General features: G+C 41.0%; 1 protein-coding gene across 1 annotated transcript; it reads right to left on the bottom strand.

The window, feature by feature from the left end:
* Positions 1-1,101: 1,101 nt before the first annotated feature.
* Positions 1,102-21,631, bottom strand: GPALPP1 (GPALPP motifs containing 1). The gene is made up of 8 exons (XM_086771820.1): positions 21,538-21,631; positions 14,777-14,921; positions 13,032-13,127; positions 8,866-8,974; positions 4,606-4,740; positions 4,207-4,371; positions 3,689-3,787; positions 1,102-1,438 (listed from the first exon to the last, which is right to left on the bottom strand). The coding sequence occupies exons 1-8, from the start codon at positions 21,620-21,622 to the stop codon at positions 1,220-1,222; spliced, it is 1,053 nt and encodes a 350-aa protein (XP_086627946.1). The 5' UTR covers positions 21,623-21,631; the 3' UTR covers positions 1,102-1,219.
* Positions 21,632-21,807: the final 176 nt, after the last annotated feature.

Genomic DNA, 21,807 nt, shown 5'->3' with positions numbered 1-21,807 from the left:
ACGAAAAGGCTCAGAAACTCAAAACCAATTAAAGAAAAACCAAACACAATACAAAAAATAGCCCCTCTTCCTCCTGAAGGTAGCAGATTTTTCAGACGGCAAAGTAAATTGTCTATTAAAAAAAAATTAGTGCCTAAATATATTGTACATAAGCATTTATTTGCCACATTGAAAATTTTCCAAGACTTCTCAGCATATGGAGGCTGTGCCTTGGGCTCACACACATGTGCAGAAAAACAAGATGAAGTTTTTAGCCATTTATTTCTGGGGCTTGTTGAGTCACTGCTCTGTTAACGTGAACCAACCCGGACACCGTCTGTCATGGTAGCCTTTTTTTCAAATCACAGTGAACACCATGGTATTTAACATGCAAAATTGTGTCACACTTCCAAACAAGTTGCCAGCGTCTCATGTATAAAATTATTTTCATATATAGATACTTTCAGTAACTCCTCAAAAAGGATCCCAAACATTACTGAAGAGAAAAAGGACGAAAGTACAATCTAATTTTAAAGAAACACAACTCTCCCTTCAGTTGCTCCGCACACAAGCGGAAGAGCAGAAGAACTCTAAGCATCGACGTAGATTTTTTAAAATGTCAGATTTATTTCCTTTTTGATACCAAAAGGATGTTCTGCTCTGCAAATTAACTGACAAAATAAGTTTTAGTTTGCTTTGATTTTCACAAAAAGATGGATTTTCTGATGATAAGCCCTACAAAATAAGATTTTATCTTCTTGTATATTACCATTTCATAATTAAATCCACAAATCTTGAGGTTTTATTACTTCTGCTATCACTAGCTCTTCCTGCCACAGTACAGAAATTATACTGCATACATATAAACCTGTATTTATGTACAGAGAGAGAACCACAATACAGGAGAAAGAGGGAAACTGCCAGCTCAATCGCAGGATCAAATCTAGCGCTCCTTAAAATAATACCTATTTTAATTAATTATTTTAATGCTAACAATATCTGTCTTTCTCAATGTTTTAAAGTAGCAAATTTATATTCTCTGTTTTATACCAAGACTTCCCTTTACCTGTTTAGTTTTAGTACAGATGATCCTCTCTAACAGAGTATTTACAGACAAGGAAAAATAGTTAGATATTGGGATATTTATTTTGCATACAAATATTTACAGAAAAAAATACTTAAAAAATTAAGTATTCAAAGGTTAATTGACTTAACTTCAAAAAAGCTTCATGCTTTCATGTTATAAAAACATATTGCCTTTACTGTGCTCAAATTTACTATTCAGATCTCTGGATTTTCTTATAAGAGCTTTCTTTTGTGCTTCATCAAATTGAGTGACTTTGAGATCCTGGTCTCGGTCAAATGGCCTTCTTTCTTGAGGTTTGTTCTTTTCTTCGGACGCTTTGCTCTTTAGCTTCTTCTGATGTATGTCCATGAGAGATACTGACCTCTTTGACTCCTGGAAAAATGGGAAGAAGGAAGAAGAAATAAAGTATTACAAAATATCAGAAAATCCACATGGAAAGACTGGAGTTAGGAAGGCTAAAAATTCCAGCAAAAGAAGACAGCTTAGTAACTGGAAAACAGAATGATAAATTTAGCATATACAGAGCAGAAAGCACGTGTAATCTTGTCTATACTGAATAAAATACTAATAATTCACTAATGTTGAATAATGTTGAATCTCTGGAGACAGTGGAGATAAATTATAAAAATAATGCAGAAGAAGTTGCTCTGCCATTAGTAGCAGAGACAAATGAAGACAACATGTCAAGAGAAACACCTCAAAGTACAAGCCCAGTTTCTTATACACTTCCCCTAAGCATCTGGTTTTGGTCACTGCTAGGGGCAGGAACAAGCTAGATACCCTTTCGATCTTACTCTCATACAATATTATGTTTTTAATGTGTGCTTTTAATTTTTCAGTATTTGAATGATCTGTTGTTGCAAGCCCGCAGGACAAAGTCAGGTTGGAGCTAGAGGACGTTTTGCCAAATCAAGAACTTCAGTTACACTTATTAAAGAGGATGACCCAGCCCAAATACAACATAACGCTTTTGCTGCTTTCACACAGAAGCAGGATTAGTTCTCACAAGACTATGTGGTCCCTCCTTTACTCAGGTAAAGTGTATTTGTGTATCCTAAAGTATTCAATTTCTCAGACTCCCAAATCATTACAAACCAGCCAAAAGATCACTCCAAACCAATTCTCATATCAGAAAGAGCAAAAGATGAGCAGCTCTGATTTCTCACATCTAGGAACATGAGATCTTTATTCCAAAGGTTCATTTTCCTTCATTCCCTGTGCAAACACTTATTTCATCACACATACAAATAATAATTCATACATGACATAAGAAGTAATTCACATGGAAAACAGAAAATGGACCATACTTATTCACAGTGTAACTGCATCAGTGCTGACAGAATTGCACCAGAGAATGTATTTGGCATCAGCACTGAAAAAACTGACTGTAATAAACTACTCTCAGGATTAAACCTTCTATTCTATGAAAGTATCCTTGATAAAGGTCAGTAGAGAAAGAAATAGGAAAGAATAGAGGAAAAAACTTTAAAAGAAAAAAAACAAAAACAACCACCTGAAAATCAGAAAAGAGCCAATTTAAAAAAAACAAACAACAAAACAACCTAAGAAACATTGTTCTTAAACAAGATGCCTTCTCCAATTTTTTTTTTTTTTTTGAGAGAACTCCATTAATCATAGAAACAGTAAAGGCCTACATATGTTTTATTCTGGCAACGGTACAGAGCAAAAGCTGTAGTTTTACATGAAAATTATTCTACTATATTCATAATGATAGTAGAAACAGACAATACAGAAGAAATTTAAGACAGCATGCCAATAGCGCTGGATTTGCAAGTCTCTGAGTCAAGAGGGACATGTGATTTAATGAACTACAAATAAATTATTAGAAGGGCCAGATAAATTTAAATCATGTAATATAAGCCAAGGCTGTGATTCTCAAGTTAATTATACTCCCAAGAGATCAGATTGCCTTCCATGAGACTTCAAGCCATAAATCAGGGAAGAACTGGAGCGAACAGCTGTAACGAGGGCAACAGTCCATATAGTCTGGTGGACAGGTCTGGCAGACAGAAAAGTGAGAGAATTTGACACGGAGTTCAGATTTCTAGTGATCAACATCTGTCTGCGAAAATTATCTGTTTCTGCAGAGACTGAGGAAGATTTCATGTAATAATGCTGTTGCAATGAGCAGTTAATGTAGTTAGTTACATAGTGTAATTAATGCGTTGAACTGCTTAGCCCATCAAGCTTCTTTGGGGTTAATGCATGTTTTGCCCTAAAAGTTAAACTTTTACTACTGTTTTATACTTGGGATATTGGTAATTTGAAGAAGCAAGCTAATATTTGAATTAAGGTTGTCTACTCCCAGCAACTATGTCCTGACATGAGGATAATTTAAGGAAAACACCACCTAAAACCACATACACAAACCCCAATTCCATCCCATTGTTTGCAGCAGCAGCTGGAGGACCCAATCCTGCTCTTGTTGAAGTCAGTGGCAAATATTCTAATGGCTTAAACAGCAGTAGGTGTGAGCACTAAAAGGGAAGACTGTAGTGGCATCACCATGGAAACCAGCAGCGCTAGAAATGAGAACCAGAAGAAAAGAGTGAAGAATTAAAGGAAATGCAGGAAGAGGAATTATTTTGCTATCACACTTACATTGTATGAAGTCACCTGCTCAACAAGTCTCTTGTCTCTCCCAGACAATACAATTTCTTCATTATTCTTACTGGTTGACGTTTTTGCTTCTTCTCTTTCCTGATGAGTAGAAACAAATCACACGCTATAGTAATCAGAATGTCTGAAGTAAAAAGCAAGGAAATCTATATTTACTTTAATTAAACCTGAAGAGTAGAGGCCATGATAGAGGCCATCAGATATTTATTGCTCAATTTGATAAAAGAAGAAACTTGACACGCTGTAACTGGAAATTCAATAAGCTGATACAGAGTACCTGACTACTGCAGAAGGTAGATGGAATAAAGAAATATCAATGTTACTTAAAAACGTTATTTCCTTGCCTTTACCTTTAAGCCTGAATTAATAACTTTTGATAACAAAGAAAAATCTGGAAAAAAAATTTCATTGAACAGCTCAGGGTATCTTTATTTTGTTTCCACAGAATATGAACAACATACATATCACCTGCAGGTGTATACAAATGAGTAAATGCTCACCTTGGCTTTTCTCTCTCTGTCAGCTGGAGTATCTGTCCAAACAGATCTATCACCTGATTTGTCATCAGCTCTTCTCTTGAATGTTCTTGGGCCAAATCCAAAGCTCTTCAATTCAGGTGGAAGTTCTGTCATCCATGATTCCCTGGTAACTTGCTTGGGTTCATCCTTTACAAAAGAAATATTGTGGGGGGAAGGGATGACCAAAAAAAGGAGATGACCACAAATTTCTGTCTGAATCTGCTTCCAGCAGAAATCATGGATTTTTTTTTTCTTTAATCTTAACAATTGCAAACACTCAGCATCCCACACATGACTGCAACTGGGTTCACAAAGAAACAGGCAAAGAAAAACACAAATACACTTCAGCAACAATATTAGAAATTAAGAAATCCAACTTACGCTGTCTGCTGAAGTAAGTTTTTCCTTCATTCTCTGAGCTCTGCGTTCAAATTCTTTAGTCACATCAGACTCCACTGGTCCTTTTGCAGGCATTGGGCCTATAAGATTGTCATCTTCCTCGCTACTATCTGTTCCCTTCCAAAAACAAAACATTTCTCTCAACCACAGTGCTAAGACCATCTAGAAACACTTTAGCTTCATAGGATGAGACTGATTTTGTCTAGAAGAGCACATAAACCTAATGCAATGCATCTGCCAGTCAGACAACAAAAACCTGGATTACAACTCCAGGTTAGACCTGTTCTATCACTTGAACATGGATAATTAGTCTCCAGGTTTCCAAAAGCATCATCTCTTGTCCAAGGCAAAACTGCTGGTAAATGCAGTGGCGATACAGAAAGTCCTGCTACTTTACATTGTTCTGCACGGAGTCGTGTAGCGTCTGTGGTCATAGATAAATTTGAAATGCACAAGCACATATCTGCGATACTTTGGGCTTTACCATCACTAGCAACATTTGGATGCATGTCTGTAATAAGGACTGCAATTTCACACCGCAAGGAGAATTGTCTTGGGCTCAGGATGCTAGAAAAATTAACATAGAATCATAGACTCACAGAATGGTTAGGGTTGGAAGGGACCTTCAAAGGCCATCTAGTCCAACCCCCCTGCAAGGAGCAGGGACATCTCCAACCAGAACAGGTTGCTCAGAGCCTCATCCAGCCCAGTCCATGTTCCCCAACATGGGGAATGGAGGATGAGTGAAAGTAGGAGGAGAGCAGGAAAGGTATCCTAGCAGGATAACCACTGAGTTCAAGCCAAATACTTCAGGCTCCTCATAGCTGGAATCCCACTGCTGTAGAGGGATTTGGGCTAAGGAAGACAGCAGGTGTGAAATAAGCCACTCTACTCCTAGGTGTGCCATTTGCTACAGAAACTGGTGTGCTTTAATGACACTGCTCCAAGCTAGCCAAGCCAGCTGGCCCTGTCTACCTTTTGGAGTCAGCAAAAGTATGAACAGTGGGGAAGGCAAGCTTCAGGTAGCAAGAGATACAGCTACGTGCGGCTGTGGACCACAAGGCGCAAGAAGAGGCTTAGCAAATTTAGTGGTTGCATTATCAGTTGCATGAAATGGATCTGAAAGACTGAGGAGGGTGAGAAATAACTGGTCATTTATCAACACTGTGAGTAGGTAACACCAATTTCTCTCCTGATTCTTCTCAAAAACATTTAAATAGTCAAGCTTTCAGTAATTATCTGCCACTGTGATATTGCTTAAACTTTTAGTGAATGGGGTGACTGCATTCTCTCTCTCTCTTTTTTTAAAGAAGGAGCTGGTGGGAAGAGGAATAACCATCTTGAGAAACCAAAGTAGTAAAACACTTCCCTCTCTCTGTGTACAAACAAATTAAAAAAATGCAAAGATACAAGACTTTCATAATAAATTGTAAAGTAGCTGAGCACGCAAGACAAATTCCACACTGAGCTTTAATTGAAGAAGCATGTCTCATTTCCTTTCTCATTAGTCTTAAGTTCAGTTCACTCCATTACCACCTGCCTCAAACAAAATGAAATTAAGTAAACATTAAAAAATACTGCCTTCAAGTTTGAAGGGGAAATCAATATAAAGTGAAAAGTCAGCATGGAAGAAGCTGCCTCTAAAGAGATATTAGAATACAAAATAATTAAATAAATTAAAACAAAATAAATCAAAAAATACTCATCATATTCAAAGGTAAAAAAAAAGAGTATTATTAGGAAAAGAAAAAATAAAATAAGCTAAGTTCTGTAATAGCTGTAACAAAGCTGATGCTGGAGGATCTATTTAGGTGAAATGAGACTTTTTTGTTTGTAAAATATATATAAGCAGATCAGTTTTGACATCTCTGCCTCAAGAGATTTGTCATTATGATAAATTGCTTAATCGTTATTTGGAGTTATAAGACAATGTGTATCTTAAAAATGTGAGACACAATCACGAAGGATTGACAACACTTGCTGTAGGACTGTGTTGGTTTTGTTTAGTGATGGGGGCTACGGTGGCAGCTTCTGCTAGAAATTCCCCCTTGTCTGGTGGACCTGGCTAGGCATAGGGCAGACCTGTTGCTGGCCAGGGCCAAGCCAATTGGTGACAGAATGTTCCCTGATAACACCTCTGCAATAACAAGTTTAAGAAGGGGAAAATAAAATTTAAAAAAAAAAAAAAAAAAAGGAGTGAAGAAGCAGAAGCAGGAGCAGAAAGGGGGAGGTGCGAGACTTGTGGGCCTTGCAGCCCTCACCCTCTGGCCTCCTGCCGGGCGGCCGACTGGGCCCAACTCAGCCCAGTCCGGCTGCAAGAACTGAAGAGAGGAGAGGAGATGTGAAGAGAACCTGAGAGGCATCTGCCTGAGCCAATTGTAAGGAATTTCTTGTGAGAGGAACGGCTGCAGACACCAAGGTCAGTGAAGAAGGAGGGGGAGGAGTAATGCTGCTCCTGGTCAGGATTCCCCTGCAGCCCGTGGTGCACCCCATGGTGAGGCTGGCTGTCCCCCTGCAGCCCATGGAGTCCCACGGAGGAGCAGAGATCCACCTGCAGCCCATGGAGGACCCCATGTCGGGGCAGGCGGATGCCTGAAGGAGGCTGCGGCCCGTGGAGGGCCCGTGCTGGGGCAGCCATTCTGGAGGGACTGCACCCCATGGAAGAAATGACCCACACCAGAGAAGTTCATGAAGGACTGCAGCCCATGGGAGGGACTCCACGATGGAGCAGGGGAGGAATGTGAACAGTGCTTCCCCTGAGGAGGAAGGAGTGGTGGAAAGTCACATGTGATGAACTGACCATAAACCCCATTCCCTATTCCCCCTCGTGCTGCTCGGGGTGAGGAAGAAGGTACAGATAATTTGACATGATGTTAAGACTGGGGAGAGGGAGGGGTGGAGGAAAGCTGGTTTTGTTCTCTCTCTCATTATCTCACTTTGGTTTTATTAATAATAATAAACAAATAGTTTTCCCCAAGTCGGGTCTGTTTTGCCCATAACAGTAACTTGAATGAGGTCTCCCTGTCCTTATCTCAAACCTCAAGCCTTTTTGCTATACTATCTCTCCTGCATTCCCTCGGTGGGTGGGGGGGAGTGAGTGAGAGACTGAATAGCTTGGTCCCGAGCAGGGCTAAACTATGGCAAGGAGGCTGGAGAACGATACACTAATCAAAAAGTGACGTTTCAGAGCAGCCTTTGCCTTGTTCCTTCCTAGCATGTGCCATAGTATCTGGGAGTTAAACTTAAAAAATGAAAAGTATTATAGAAATAAACAGAATGACTGTTAATTCTCACAAGGAATTGGTATTTAGTTTATGATAACATAAGCGAGATTCAGTTGCTTAAACACTGGTATCCAGCACCATTTTTGATGTCTTAGGGTATTCTGCCTGGCTTGAGAGGTTTTGCTCAAAAAGGACACAAGCTTCTCTAAGGTGCCACTCCCAATCTGCCAGCCAGCTGCACACGATTCAGATCCCTCAGAATAGTACTAGAGGCCCATGTTTAGAGATCTGAATCTTCCCCATATTTCTGGTTGTATTTTATCACACATCTTATTCCTCTATGTTCTTTAGTAGTACATGCATTGTTTTGTGGCTAGAGATTAGAATATAGGACTTCTATCTCATTTTTACCTAACCTGTCAAGAACAGTAAAAAAACATGAACCAAAAAATTGTGTCGGTGTCACCATCCTGCTGCACCTTACTCCCAGTTACAGGTATCACCTTGTTATTGATAAGAACAATTAGTGACACTGTAGTGTCATTCCTGATTGCATTCCTTTGGATAAACTTATTAAATAAGTTTACATTTTAAGGAGATGAAGATATGTGAAATATTAATCATTTTGCTCCCCCATCAAAATGCATTACTACTTTGATGTCTTTTAAAAACTGAGCTTTGCCAAGATGTTCACTTGTGAAGGACGTCACACCAAAAGAAAGAATGGGAAAACATTAGGAAGAATTAATGTGACTGCAATTTAGGATTCCTAGATGTCTTGTGTTCAGCGAGTGCATCATCCGTCTAACACCAAAATCACAACAAACCAGACCACCCTTTTTCTTTTTCAAGGCTTATTTATGCTTCAGTACTTGACTCAAGGAAAAAAAACACCAGATACTTTCTGGTCTAGAATTAAACTGTTATGCTGAAAAGTACAGCAGACTTTTTCAGGCTCCTACTTGTTTAAGCATTTCAGATAGCTTGTACTTAACAAAAGGCTTCTGTTTTCACAAACCTGAGTATGGAATTCTGATGAAACAGAGGGTCCAATGGAACATCTGCTATTCCCAGAGTCTTGTGAAGGTTTCCTAAAGCCAGGTGGTAATGCAGGACCTATAATGGGCCTTGAAGGAAGAAAAAAAGAAAAAAAAGGGAAAAAAAAGAAAAATTTGGTTTTCAGTTGGGGGGGGTGGGGTGGGGAAGGAAGTAACATAACCAACATGGACAGTACATTAAATGACAGCCTTCCACTGTTTGCTGCAGGAAAAAAAATGTAATAGATTAATATAAAATAAAAATAAAATGTCAATGACAAGCGTGATTCTCCTTCCTTCCCATGCCAAGTGCCTCCCCTATCCACACCATAGAAATAACTGAATCAGAAGAGTTTCTCCGTTTCCCAGGAGAACCTCTGCAGATAGATGGGATGCAAGAAAACCACAAAAGTTGCAGCACATAGACAAGGAAATCCACTTGTTTGTTGCCTAGCTTCCTTCACCAGATATACAAGCAATGAAAGGTCGGAGGTCAAATATACGCTACTCTTTCTCTAGCAGCAAAGACAATTTTATTCATTCTTGCCTTGCACCACACTGTCACTGTTCTTCAATAAACAGAATCAGTGAACTGCTCTGATTTTAAGTTTATTTTCCCTTGAAGTGGAGACAAGGGAAGAAAAGTTTTGTGCTGCCAGGTAACTTCACTGATTTGTTTTTACACAGCAGCTCTGCAAGCAGCACAATTCAATTGTCTCCAGTAACACAGAAAGGTGAGAATCACTTTTCAATGCTGAAAACCATTCAAAGTGTACTACAAACTGTGCTTGCAGTACTGAAAAGACTTTTGTATGTGAGTTCTTTTAATAATGCACCATCATATTATTTAAGGCTAATAAAAGCTAATTAAAACCCCAAACAATTATCACCTGAAGAAATATCCAAGTGACAGTATCCTCACAATGTATCAGTAGAGACTTTTTTTATTATCACCTTCAGTTTCAGAGTTTTATGGCAATCAAATGTAACACAACATGAACTGAATTATGTTAATTATGGTCTTCTGCTAAATCCTGCATAATCTCATCAGTACAGCCCTGCTATAGTAATATTACTGTCAGGATTTGAAGAGGGGAAATAAAAAGCAGAAAGTCCTGCCAGAAAGCCAACCACAGACACGAGCAATAAATGTGAGCTCAGGCCAGGACAAGGGCACTGGTGAGATTTCAAACCCAGGCAAGAGGTCTGGGTTAAATTTGAAGTTCCACCCCCATCTAGCAGCTGCAAAAAAAGAAACAGCTTTTGTTGTCCTCTGTTCCTTTCTGGCTGCTTTCTTGTTAAGACCACATTTTATATTTCCAGTATAATTTAAAGAGATTGATTTTAAACCTGTGCAGACACAGCCAAAATCATCTTTTATTTTAGTATAAAAGTACCTTTATTTTGCATGGAGAGACAGTTAAACTAAACTATAAAAAAAGCTTTCTATTAAAATATATAAGAACATCTATGTTGTGGGCTGTATCTGTGCAACTTGCGAAAAAAAAGCAGATCTCAATACTCTGCTTTGCTTCTGTCACAGCTCAAAGGCTCTTCCAAATAATAGAAAAATGGTTCCCATACTCATCCCTCCAACACTTTCCATTTCTGTATTTTTTTTCCCCCCCACCATGAATAACCCTGCTGCTCAGGTCTTTCCTCAGCAGCACACAGCCAATGTGATTTTTGACAGTTTCCTGGATGCCCAAAGGCTCTCTGAACAGGTGAACTGAATCTAAATAAAACCCTGTTAAACACATTTTGCTGCTGCTGGCAGCTTCGGTACCTATCTATACACATTCAAAAACACACCACAAACCTACAACGAATTAAGCTTTCATTGAAGGAATACTGCATTTCATACGTGGCAAAGAACACTTTCCTGTAGTTGGACTTGGAGTCCTTGCTAATGCCCATTTCAGGATGAGCATTTCAGCATTCTTCTGATGTATAACACAATATTTTTTTTAAGACAATCTTCACTCTTTACCTTGATGTGTGAAGACTTTGGGAATATTTACAAGTGCTGCACTTCTGTCTAACAATGATAACCAGCAACGTCCTTTCCAAAGTTGAGACATCTGTTCTCTCATATATATATATAATGCTGAAATAATTAAAAAAAAAAATTAACAAGCTCTACTTTGCCACATAAGCTGCTCCTAATAATTAATATGTTGCTTTGACAAGTCTGGAAAAGCTGTAATAGAACAAAAGCTTTTCTAAAAGAACAAGTATGTCACACAGAGCTAACAAACAGTATGTCCATACATTGAAACAAACATGCATTTGTTTCAATTATTCATGGCTAGATCAATCAGCTGGCAATCTGCTCAATGCTAGGGCCAATGCAGCGGGGAGACAGTTAACAGCACTGTGTCTACACCCTGCACAGCTTACATGCCTCACTGTGTCAGCCCAACTAGACTGCCAGGTGTACGGGGGCGCAAGATAGACAAGGCTCTTCCCACACGTCACACCTTTCCCACCTATTCAGGGAATCAGGCTGGGTGCAAAACAGCTCTGCTCAATCTGCTTTCTCAGCGTGTGCTAGGAGCAGCTAGGACAAAAAAACCCAAACCCCAAAACAACTAGTGCGTGCCTTTTACTGCTTGAATCTCACAGGCACCGAGCAGACTCTTGCCCTCTGAACATAAATGCACGTTACCAAGCATGTTGCAAATAAACTGCTAAGTAGAAATAAAAGTTGGGTGAATATACATAAGGTTAAGATGATACAATAGGTGACCATCTGTGTTACTGCTCATCTCTCCGATCTTCAAACTACAAGTTGCCTTTTTTCTTCCTCTTTTCCTTTGCACACTTTGACATAATATTTTACTACAGGAGTACTCACGTCAAAAATCAAGAAAGCAAGGTGGCTACTTCTGCTGATATTAAAAGCTACAAGCATTTAATTGCTTTATTAGAGACCACATTATTTTTAGTGACTTCCTAAATTTTATACTTAAAATAACACACTGTGCGTATGAAATGCAAGGGGAAAAAAAAAAAAAACCCAGCCAAAACCCAAACATTAGTTACTCTTGCACCACCAAAGCACCAAACGAACCCACTGAGCATGATACCCATAATTACAAAAGAGCGTGTTGATTACAGCAAAGCATAACCAAACAGATATGAAAACGATACTTCCAAATAACCTTAGTTACATCAATTCTTGTTTCCCTAACTGCTGCCTAGCACCATAAAAATTTATCCAAACTAAAAAGAGATTCAGCTTTGAAATTTCCTTCGAGATGGTATACTACACGCACAGCTCCACAACGAAGTGAGTCACTTACCTAGAACTCAAAACTCATACCTGGCAGATAGGTATTCATTTATTTTATCTACAAGCTCCCTATTGCTCTAAGGAAGGTAACAGTGATTGTGGACTCTCTTATACCTTTCATCAATAAGCGTCCCCTTGCAACTACCAATTTCACTATGGATTACCATTTAAAATTATAGTAGGGATTGCACAGATTGATGTAAAGACCAGAGGGCTGTGAGACATGGTTAAGCTCTGCATAGAAAATCCATAATTTTTTTGGGGGGGAAGTATTTTATAATTGTGTGCAATCAAACGGAAAGCTTCCTGATAGAGGCTATAAATAATGCTTATTTGCTTAGAAATGACAACTTGCTTTCTAGAAACCTACACTGTTCAGATTAGTCTTCTACCTGAGGACACCTGAACAAAAATCCTTGGTGTGTTAGTAAACAACAATTCCCATAATCTGCATTGTATCGCACCACACAAAAGCTAACTGCCCTACTCCCACACAGCCCAGAATGAACTACAGAACTATGTGTCTTCGTCCCTATAATTTGGTGTTTTTTTTTTCCTGCACTGATTTGAGTCCTATCATAAGAAACTGAAGAAATTTGACATTCAACATATAATTCAGACAAGTCACATTTTTTTTCCTTTTTCTCTCCAACCTTCCAACCAGGACTAGGAGGGCCGTGTGTTGTGTTTCAGGGGAATGCTGTATCTGTTCTCGGAATGTGGAGGAAGCAATTCTAATCATCCAAATCTGAAGTGCACAATTGAAGTGTTCTGTAATAGCGCCACAAATATTTTATCTAAAATAATTGTGTTTTAAGGAAGGGAGTCTGAATATAATTCCATTTGAATTACCTCTCGGGAGAATCATCCTGTTTTTTAAATCCAGGAGGAAGAGCAGGCCCAAAAAAGCCATCATCATCGTCATCTTCCTGAATTCTTTTTGGCTTTCTGCAAATATAAAGATTTCACTTAATAATTACCTTGACATGCATAGCAATTATCTACATTTCAAAAAAGAAAAAAAAAAATACATAAAATTATTTCAAACGGTCTTATGTACTAAATATCCTGCTGTTACCAAGGAAACAGTGCAAAAGGATCCAAAATAATTTGAAGCAATTAAAAAATTGGGAGCATAAGCTTCACTCCAACAGCACTCTGACATTTAAAAAAAAAACATCAAGAATGCTTTTGCTGTAGAAAGAAGAGTAGTATAATGTTGAAATATCATTTTCTAGTCAGAAAGTAATTTTAAATTCAGTACACTTCTTTCTCAATTTTTTACACTGTCTGCATTTTGACTAGTATTTTCCCAGTTCAATTCCAATGAACTCAAAAACTGTTGAATAAGACAACAAGAAAAAAAAAGTGAGTAATCATCATGGTTTAACCCCCATTGGCAGCTAAATACCACACTGCCACTCATCTTCCCCCTCCCCAGAGGATGGGGGAAAGAACTTGGAAGAAAAGAAAACCTGTGGGTTGAGATAAAGACAGTTTAACTAGGACAGCAAAAGAAGAGATAATAATAATAGATCTTAATAATGATGATATTAATAAAATATAGAGATAATAAAATATACAAAGCAAGTAATGCACAATTTCTCACCGCCTGATGACCCATACAGCCCGTCCCAAGCAGCAATCATCGAACGGAACCAAGAGCAATCTCAGAATGATCCTGAGCAGCAAAAGAGCTGCCCACTGGCCAACCTCACCCTGCTTATAGACTGAGTATGACATCTATGGTATGGATACTTCCTTTGGCCAGTTTGGGTCAACTGTAGTGGCTGTACCCCTCCCAGCTTTTTGCACTTGCACATTAGCAAAACCTGGGAAGCTGCAAGAAGTCCTTGATCTCTTAGCAACAACTAAGAACATCAGCGTATTATCAACGATCTTCACATACCAGAACCCATACTAATTCCAAAACACAGCAGCTATGAGGAAAAAAATTAGCTCCATCTCAGCTGAAATCAGAACACTAATAATTACTTTAACACTCATTAAGATGGCATAATGCTCTTCAAGTCCCTTATACAAGGCCTAGAACACACACACACTTAAGTCCTTAATGCAGTAATTGTGAGTAATCAATCCCACCAAATGAGAGTATGTGCAGACTCCTGTTATTTGCTAAACAATTCATGGGTTTTTTTTTTCATTAGAGCTGACTTAATTAAATGCATAAATTCACGCCCATAAATAGTTCTTATGACCTCTCAATAAGAGGTAGTACACCAGAAACAGAGCAAAACTCAACTACCAAATACTTACATGCATGACAAGTGGTGTCTGTCCTTAGTATAAACAAGCAAAACATTAAGGATTTTATTACTTTAATTGCAGAACTAAAATAGAACATGTAAATAGAGAGATTTGATTGCCCTAAATAACTTAAATCCACTGTACGGTGTCAAACAGGTCAGCTGAACATTCTTGACCACAAAGAACATGTGAAGCGTGTTGTCAAGTTTTACGTAGGTACAGGGTTTACCTTTCTACTTACACAATACTGCCTCTTTCTCATAATTTATGCAGACACATTTCATTTGCAATACAATGTAAAGATATAAATAACCTAGGAACATACTCACTTGGGTGGTGGATCTCCTTCTGTGTCCTCTTCAGAATCTCTGTTTGTATCTCTGGGTAGAGGAAGAGATTCTGAGTCGTCATCACTGTCAGGTGTTTCTGAGCTACAGCTGCTTTTATAGCCTGGAGGCAGTGCTGGTCCTGCAACTGAACATCCAGAGTTATCTGGGATACTTAATAAACATTTCAAATGTGTATGATCTATCTTGGTATCCACAAAACACGTATCTACCTGGAATTAAGTTTATTCAATCACTGCACTGTCTAGCATTTAGAGAAGATATTGAAACAAAATTCTAGAAGTTACTTTTTCCAGCACCATATTTCAATGAACCACCACCTGCTGAATTAAATTAGTACGTTAGTAATCCATTACTACACGAGTGTCTTCTGGAACAGGACTAGAAACCCCGTTTTCTCTAACAACTTATTTACAATGGATATGGTATAAACTGGTATATTTAAAAGAAACTACCACCTTAATAAAGCATTTGAAGCTTACTAGTGAAGAATCACATCATTTGCACATACACAGAATGGCAGACCACAGATTAGAATTTAATTGGCAGCCTGCTTTAAGAATGGTTTAACAATTAAGGTTTTTTTCCAGTTCAGCTAAGCGTGAACTGCAGGCACAGGCTTAAGTACTCTGCTGAAAAAGGGATGATTTAGGCATTCAGAGTTCAAAAAAACATTGCTGTCAGAAAGCCCCAGCAGGAGACTGGATGGAGCTCTCATGCTGCCATCAATCCTTCATCCTCTGGAGTAATGAGGAGGGAGGGGATATCCCAGCAAAGCTAAAATTCAGATGCTTACATGGCTAACAGGCCTGAGCCGTTTCTGGCACCGTCCCCACCAGCAAGCACAGTTGTTTACAGATTTATTTGGATACAGTACCATGTACACTGGCTCCAGAAGTACCTTAGCCACTGATCCTAACAGCAAATGCTCCACAAACGAGACACTTAACAAAGGTACCCTCAACAGACCAAATCAACACAGAGCCAGCTGGAGTAAGCAAAGACCAGCAAGAAGAAGAGAAGAAGTCTTCTCTCTTCCCAAGAGAAGAAGTCTTCCCAGATCCAGGGCAGTGTGTGCAGGGCCAGCACACATTTACACACACAGCATGAGTAGCCATCCGATGTAATGGAGATTTGATCCTATTGCTGATTTAGCATCCTGCAACACAGACACCATTCCTCCTTTTAATATTTCAAGCACTGAGTCCAAGACTGACAGGAGAGAAAGGTGTTTTGCTAGGGAAAAAGACATTGTTAGCTTTATGAACAGTCAAGGGTTAGATGAAAAGATGAGGTGCAATAAACCCACATAAATGAAGGGTACCAGGAAATTACACCTCCAGTTAAAGAACTACGACTTTTTGATGGTGCAAAATAAAACCTGATAGAGATTATGCTTCCATTGTTAGCTGACAAAGGCTTGGCAGAAATTGAGTCCTTCAAGTGAGCTTCATAAAGCTTTTACTCGTCTCCAGCACAAGACACAGAAGAAGGACAATCTTACTAGCTACAAAGCATCCAGACAGATCCGCCACTTATTTTGTTTTCTGTTTTAATGGGACAGACTTTAATGAGGACATATAAATCCATTTCAGGACTAAGAGGGGAAAAAACCCACAATACCCCAGCCTTTAAAGGTAAAGTAAGCTCAAGATGAGAGGGAACCAACAGATGAATGATAAATAGGAATAAAGACTGCTATCAAGAAGTCTCCCATTTTGGTATGAGAAACACCACTGGATAAAAAGCACTTAAAACCAGACAAAATCCACACAATAGCTTTCTCCAGCCACCAGGTGCCCTGGTATCATGAAAGCAGAGCTTCATTTGCTCTGAATGCAGACAGGTAAGAGAAAGAACTTGGAGTGAAAGGAGCAAACTGAGATGTGGTTTGATGAGTCTGATACTGCAGAGGAAGACACAAATTGGTAGCAGCTTTGTGAGCTGGGAAGAACCAGTAAAACCAAAACTATTTAAGGAACGGGGACCGATCCCACTGACATGTTGTCCAACATCATTGCTAATATACATGCTTTCTGCCCAATTCCTCTTGGTTATGCCAGCACAACTGTTTGTGTAGGCTATGCAATAAACTGGATCGGGGAACTTAAGAGGCACAAAAATAACACTGCAAAACCCAGCACTCCCCTGAAAGAACTGTTTGATCGTGGAACTGCAGCCTAAGCTGGACAACCAGAAACAAAATAAAGAGAGACAGAGACCGGTTCAGGAAGGGAAAATGGCTTTTAAAGCCTGGGGAAGAAAAAGTCATTTGAACATGGTGAAAGTGAGGAAAAAGAATTGGAAGAATGGGGGTTAAAAATGAATACTGTCATGGTATTGATGGAGACCAATAATCAGCACAGATGAGGATACAGCTATGGATCTGGGGAAAAAAGAAAAAGAGTAGAGAGGAAGGAATGAGAATTGCTAAGCATAGATTCTGGGAGCCAAGAAAGGAAAGCGCAAGGAGAGATGCCAAGATCCAATGAGAAGTCTGTGAATGAAATTCCCTGGAAGCTGTGGAGAAATGGAAAGATATAGACCAAAGGAGGAACAGAAGAGAGGTCAAGAGTACCAGGAAACCAAATTCAATGACGTGAAGAAGAAAACTAGATGAAGAAATGGCAGAGCAACAGGGAAGTGAGGAAGTAATTGGAACTCAGAACAACTCATAGCAGGACAGTGGGATTAGAAAGTGTAAGAAGAAAACTTGGAGAGGAAAGAAACAGAGCCAAGGATACATCTCAAGTCAGACTGAAGTGAATATTTCACAGCTGCAAGAAGTGGCCATCTTGCTATTGTTGCTCTGACTTGCCATCTCCATTGAGTGACTGTCCACCTGAAAATTAAGTCAATTTGATTCAGAGACCAAATGAAAAACTACATTTTGTTTTGTTTTGTTTTTGCAAGGTTAATTTCTGCTGTAGTTAGTGATTCTAAGCAATCTACCATGACATCAGACAGGCTCTGGGAAACTCTCAAGGATAGCCAGGAACAGGGCCTTTCACTCTCAGCAACAACGATAGATTATTTCAGACATATCACCTCAACACATCTGTACTTTAACAAATGCAGCCTCAATGCTGAAATAGACAAAACTCCCTTCTGCATCTCTGGTTATTTTTAACCACCCCCTAGCATTTCTCTCCTGCTAGTACAAGGACAGCACAGAGGCAGGGATGAATGGGCCAAAGGAAGTATAATTCTTTCAAGAGGAGCACATTCAGGCTAGCTTTGAAGAATCATCATAAGATGAAGAATTGGGAGATGAGTGTGTCCCACAGGTTGGACAGTGACAAGCTGAACAAAGACAGGTGAAAGATTTACCAGGGATGAGCTTCTGAGTCTGTCCAACTACTGTTTGCTCCCATCCTGGTCCTGAAAAAGAGTTGCACAGTTTGAGTAGCATCACTTCTCTGACAGCAATGGACACTGGCATCTCCTGGCAAAGTCCATTTGGGCTCCCCCTGTGCTGACCTACAGGCAGAGCAGCAAATGGCACTTTACCTTAGTTACTCCCTTATCTTTGGGGGCAGGGATGCAAAAGGAAATGAACAACTGAGCTTTTAACTCTGCTCACGTTTCACAAACCCAAACACCACATCAATGTGATTACACAAGCTACAATTACTACATCTTCATTTCTTCTTCATAAAAAAAAGGCAAGAATTTGCATGCTAGAAGTTACAACTATTAAAAGAGCTGTTACGTGAGTGGTTGGAACTAGATGATCTTTACAGGTCCCTTCCAACCCAAACAATTCCGTGATTCTATGTTACCCATATAAAGATGAAAGAAAAGCAAATTTAAGAATGGATCAACAGACATGTATTTCGTTCGCGACATCCAGCATGGCAAAGCCATATTGCAGACAGAAGACAAATGCTTATCTGGCAGCCAAGAGGGCAAACCGTGTCGTGGGGTGCATCAAACACAGCCTGTCAAAAGAGGTGGTTATCCCTCTGTATTCAGCATTGGTGCAGCCTCACCTGGAGTACTGTGTGCAGTTTCAAGCCCCACAATTTAAGAAGGATGTGAAGGTCCTTGAGTGCGTCCAGAGGAGGGCAATAAAGCTGGTGAAAAGGTTGGAAGGAATGTCCTACGAGGAGCGGCTCAGGACTTTGGGCTTGTCTAGTTTGGAGAAAAGGAGGCTGAGGGGTGACCTCATTGCTCTCTGCAGCTTCCTGAGGAGTGGAAGGGGAGAGGGAGGTGCTGATCCCTCCTCCCTGGTATCCAGTGATAGGACATGTGGGAACGTTCAAAGCTGCACGAGAAGAGGTTTAGACTGGACATTAGAAAGCATTTCTATGGGTGGTCAGACACTGGAAGAGGCTTCCTAGGGAGGTGGTGGGTGCCCCAAGCCTGTCAGTGTTTAAGAGGCATTTGGACACTGCCCTTAACAATATGCTTTAATTTTTGGTCAGCCCTGAAGTGGTCAGGCAGTTGGACTAGATGATCACCATCGGTCCCTGCCAACTGAATTAGTCTATTCTATTCTCCATATCATAGTTCTGAATGAAACCTTTTTGACAGAGTTCTCAAAATGGCTGCTCAAAGTCCTACTTTGTTGCTGTTGCGAGGCAGAAACTATGAAAGTAAAATAAAAATCCAAGTGTTCTTAAAGAGAAGCTCAAATACCAGTGAGAACACAAGGAAAGAAAACATACTGAAAAAGCTGTTCAGCTTTAAAGGTCAAGTATCTCTTCAAATAGCTAGAATGCACAAGGAAATAGTTACAGAACAACTTCTAGGCCCATTCTGTCTCAAGAGCCAGCAACTGTCACAGCGCAGAAGACACTGGTGGCAGCCCCACCACACAGTTTTGCCACTCAGAACCTCCAGGTGCAGGGCTCCAGCTGGAGCTGTACTTCTGTACAACAAAGCATGTTACGCCAAAGTACTTGCTCTCTCCTCCTCCACTGCACTGCAGCAATACTCCTCACGTGTTGAGCAGATACACTTAACGGTTGTGCTGAGCTGTTGTAAGTCAGGAAAAGTTTATAAAAGTTATAAAAACAAATAAATAACTCCCCAATAGTTGGATTTCGGTGGTGGTTTTTTTTTTTTTAAAGACAAATAAATTTCTTCATCCATTTCACACAGAAATTCCCAAGCAGATCTGCCAATATAACTACTACGACAGAGTTGATGATGTACACTGGGACAAGAAGTGAACAAACTAAGCTGAATAACCTAGATCAGATATTGCCAAAACACTTGGTACCACAAAACCACAGCCTAATGATAAGTGTAACTTATTTTTTTCAGTGGATTCATACACAATATAGATACTTGCAACATGAACCAGTACTTGGATTGAAAGAAGGTAAATAAGCCATCAACACAAATATGAGTAGGAAAGGCTGCACCAGCTCAAACAAGTGTGTCATCAGGACTTACAGCAGCCTTTCAGTACCTAAAGGGGGCCTGCAAGAAAGCTTTTGACAAAGCTGGAAGAAGGTAGGTTTAGATTAGACATAAGGAAGAAATGATTTACTGTGAGGGTGGTGAAACACTGGCACAGGTTGCCCAGAGAAGCTGTGGATGCCCCATCCCTGGAAGTGTTCAAAGCCAGGTCGGATGGGGTTCTGGGTGACCTGGTGTAGTGGAAGGTGCCCCTGTCCATGGCAGAGGGCTTGGAACTAGGTGATCTTTAAGATCCCTTCCAACCCAAATAATTCTGATTCTATGACTTCAGCACGAAGCCAACCTATGGACCCAGAGCTTGGTGTTGCTATGGTGTCAGCTAAGGGAGCAGCTTTGCTTTCTCTTCCTATTGCTCCCTCTTCTGGATTAAAAAATGAGAACAGAAGAGCACAGTAAATCTTTTCCATCACAGCAGCTTTGTTTGGAATAAATGAACGATCACTGAGGCTCTGCCAGAAACTGCATATATATACACTAGTGATCTGAACCTGGGTTAAGGACAGACAGCATTAACGCTCAAACTGTTACCTCCAGAGATATTATTGATACAGAACACGTAACAGTTTTCAGTGGGTGAAACTGAGCTCCGCCGCAGAACAGCCAGCCTGGCAACGCCACTCCTGACGTGACGGTGGCAGGTGAGGCACCACAGCCTCACTGATCACGGGTCAGTTCTGCATCCTGATGAACACTGACTGAAAAACAATTGTTTCGTGAAGCATTCCGGTGCGGCAAAGGGAAGCACTCTGCAAAGACCTAACCACCGCCTGCTTTTTTCTGCCCGCTAACTTCACACTCGGAGCTAGTAGAGAACACAGGCCGAAAAGCGAGTATGGGACCTGAGCAGGAAAGTAATAAACAAATCAGTGCGGTACTTTTTGTAAAAACAAGTTTTAGGCTGTTTCATATCTCTTGTACCCCCTGACATGAGACTTTTTTTTTTTTTTTTTCCTCTGAGAAAGCCGTTATAAAAACCACCCGTGAAGTTTAGCTCCAGACCGAGCAGGGGAAGGCGCGCCGCAGGGATACCTCAGGGCGGGGGCCGGCCGCCCCCCTCCGCCGCAGGCCCGTTCCAGCACCCGAACGCGACGAGGCCCCCGCGGGCCCGCGCCGCTGAGGGGAGGGGGGGCTGACACCCCCGGGGACCTGCCACGCGTGTTCCGTGGCGGAACGGAGAGCCACCCCCCAACCCCCTCCGCCCGGGGGCTGCCCCGCAGGGAGCGGAGTGCAAAAGGGCCCGGGGAGGGAGGGGGGCGGGGGAAGGGGGCGGCCCGGAGCCGCTGCCCGGGGGCGGGGCGCCCCTCGCGCCTCACCCTGGCTGAAGTCCTCATCCGGGTCCGCCTCGGCGCAGCGCGGGAAGCCGGGCGGCAGCGCGGGGCCGATGAGCTCGCGGGACATGGCGAAGGGGAGGGGAGGGGAGGGGAGGGGAGGGGAGGGCGGCGCGGCGCGGCGCGGCGCAGCGCGCGTGCATGCGCGCCAAGGCCTCGCGCTCGGCTCAGGGACGCAGCCTGGCCCCTCCCGCTCCCGGCCCCTCCGCCGCCGCCGCAACTCCGGCGCTTCTACATGACGTCACGCACGCACCA

This window comes from Chlamydotis macqueenii, chromosome 1, assembly GCF_036417535.1.
Source record: "Chlamydotis macqueenii isolate bChlMac1 chromosome 1, bChlMac1.mat, whole genome shotgun sequence".
NCBI classification, from domain to species: Eukaryota; Metazoa; Chordata; class Aves; order Otidiformes; family Otididae; genus Chlamydotis; species Chlamydotis macqueenii.
This window is presented reverse-complemented; position numbering and strand designations above follow the sequence as displayed.

Bases quoted from the DNA above. Each gene is read 5' to 3' on its own strand.
- GPALPP1 (XM_086771820.1), bottom strand. From the start codon at position 21,622: ATGTCCCGCGAGCTCATCGGCCCCGCGCTGCCGCCCGGCTTCCCGCGC. The intron at 14,922-21,537 runs GTGAGGCGCGAG...CTGGATGTTCAG, and splicing joins GGATGAGGACTTCAGCCAGG to TTGCAGGACCAGCACTGCCT. The intron at 8,975-13,031 runs GTAATTCAAATG...TCTTCCTTCAAG, and splicing joins CAGGATGATTCTCCCGAGAG to GCCCATTATAGGTCCTGCAT.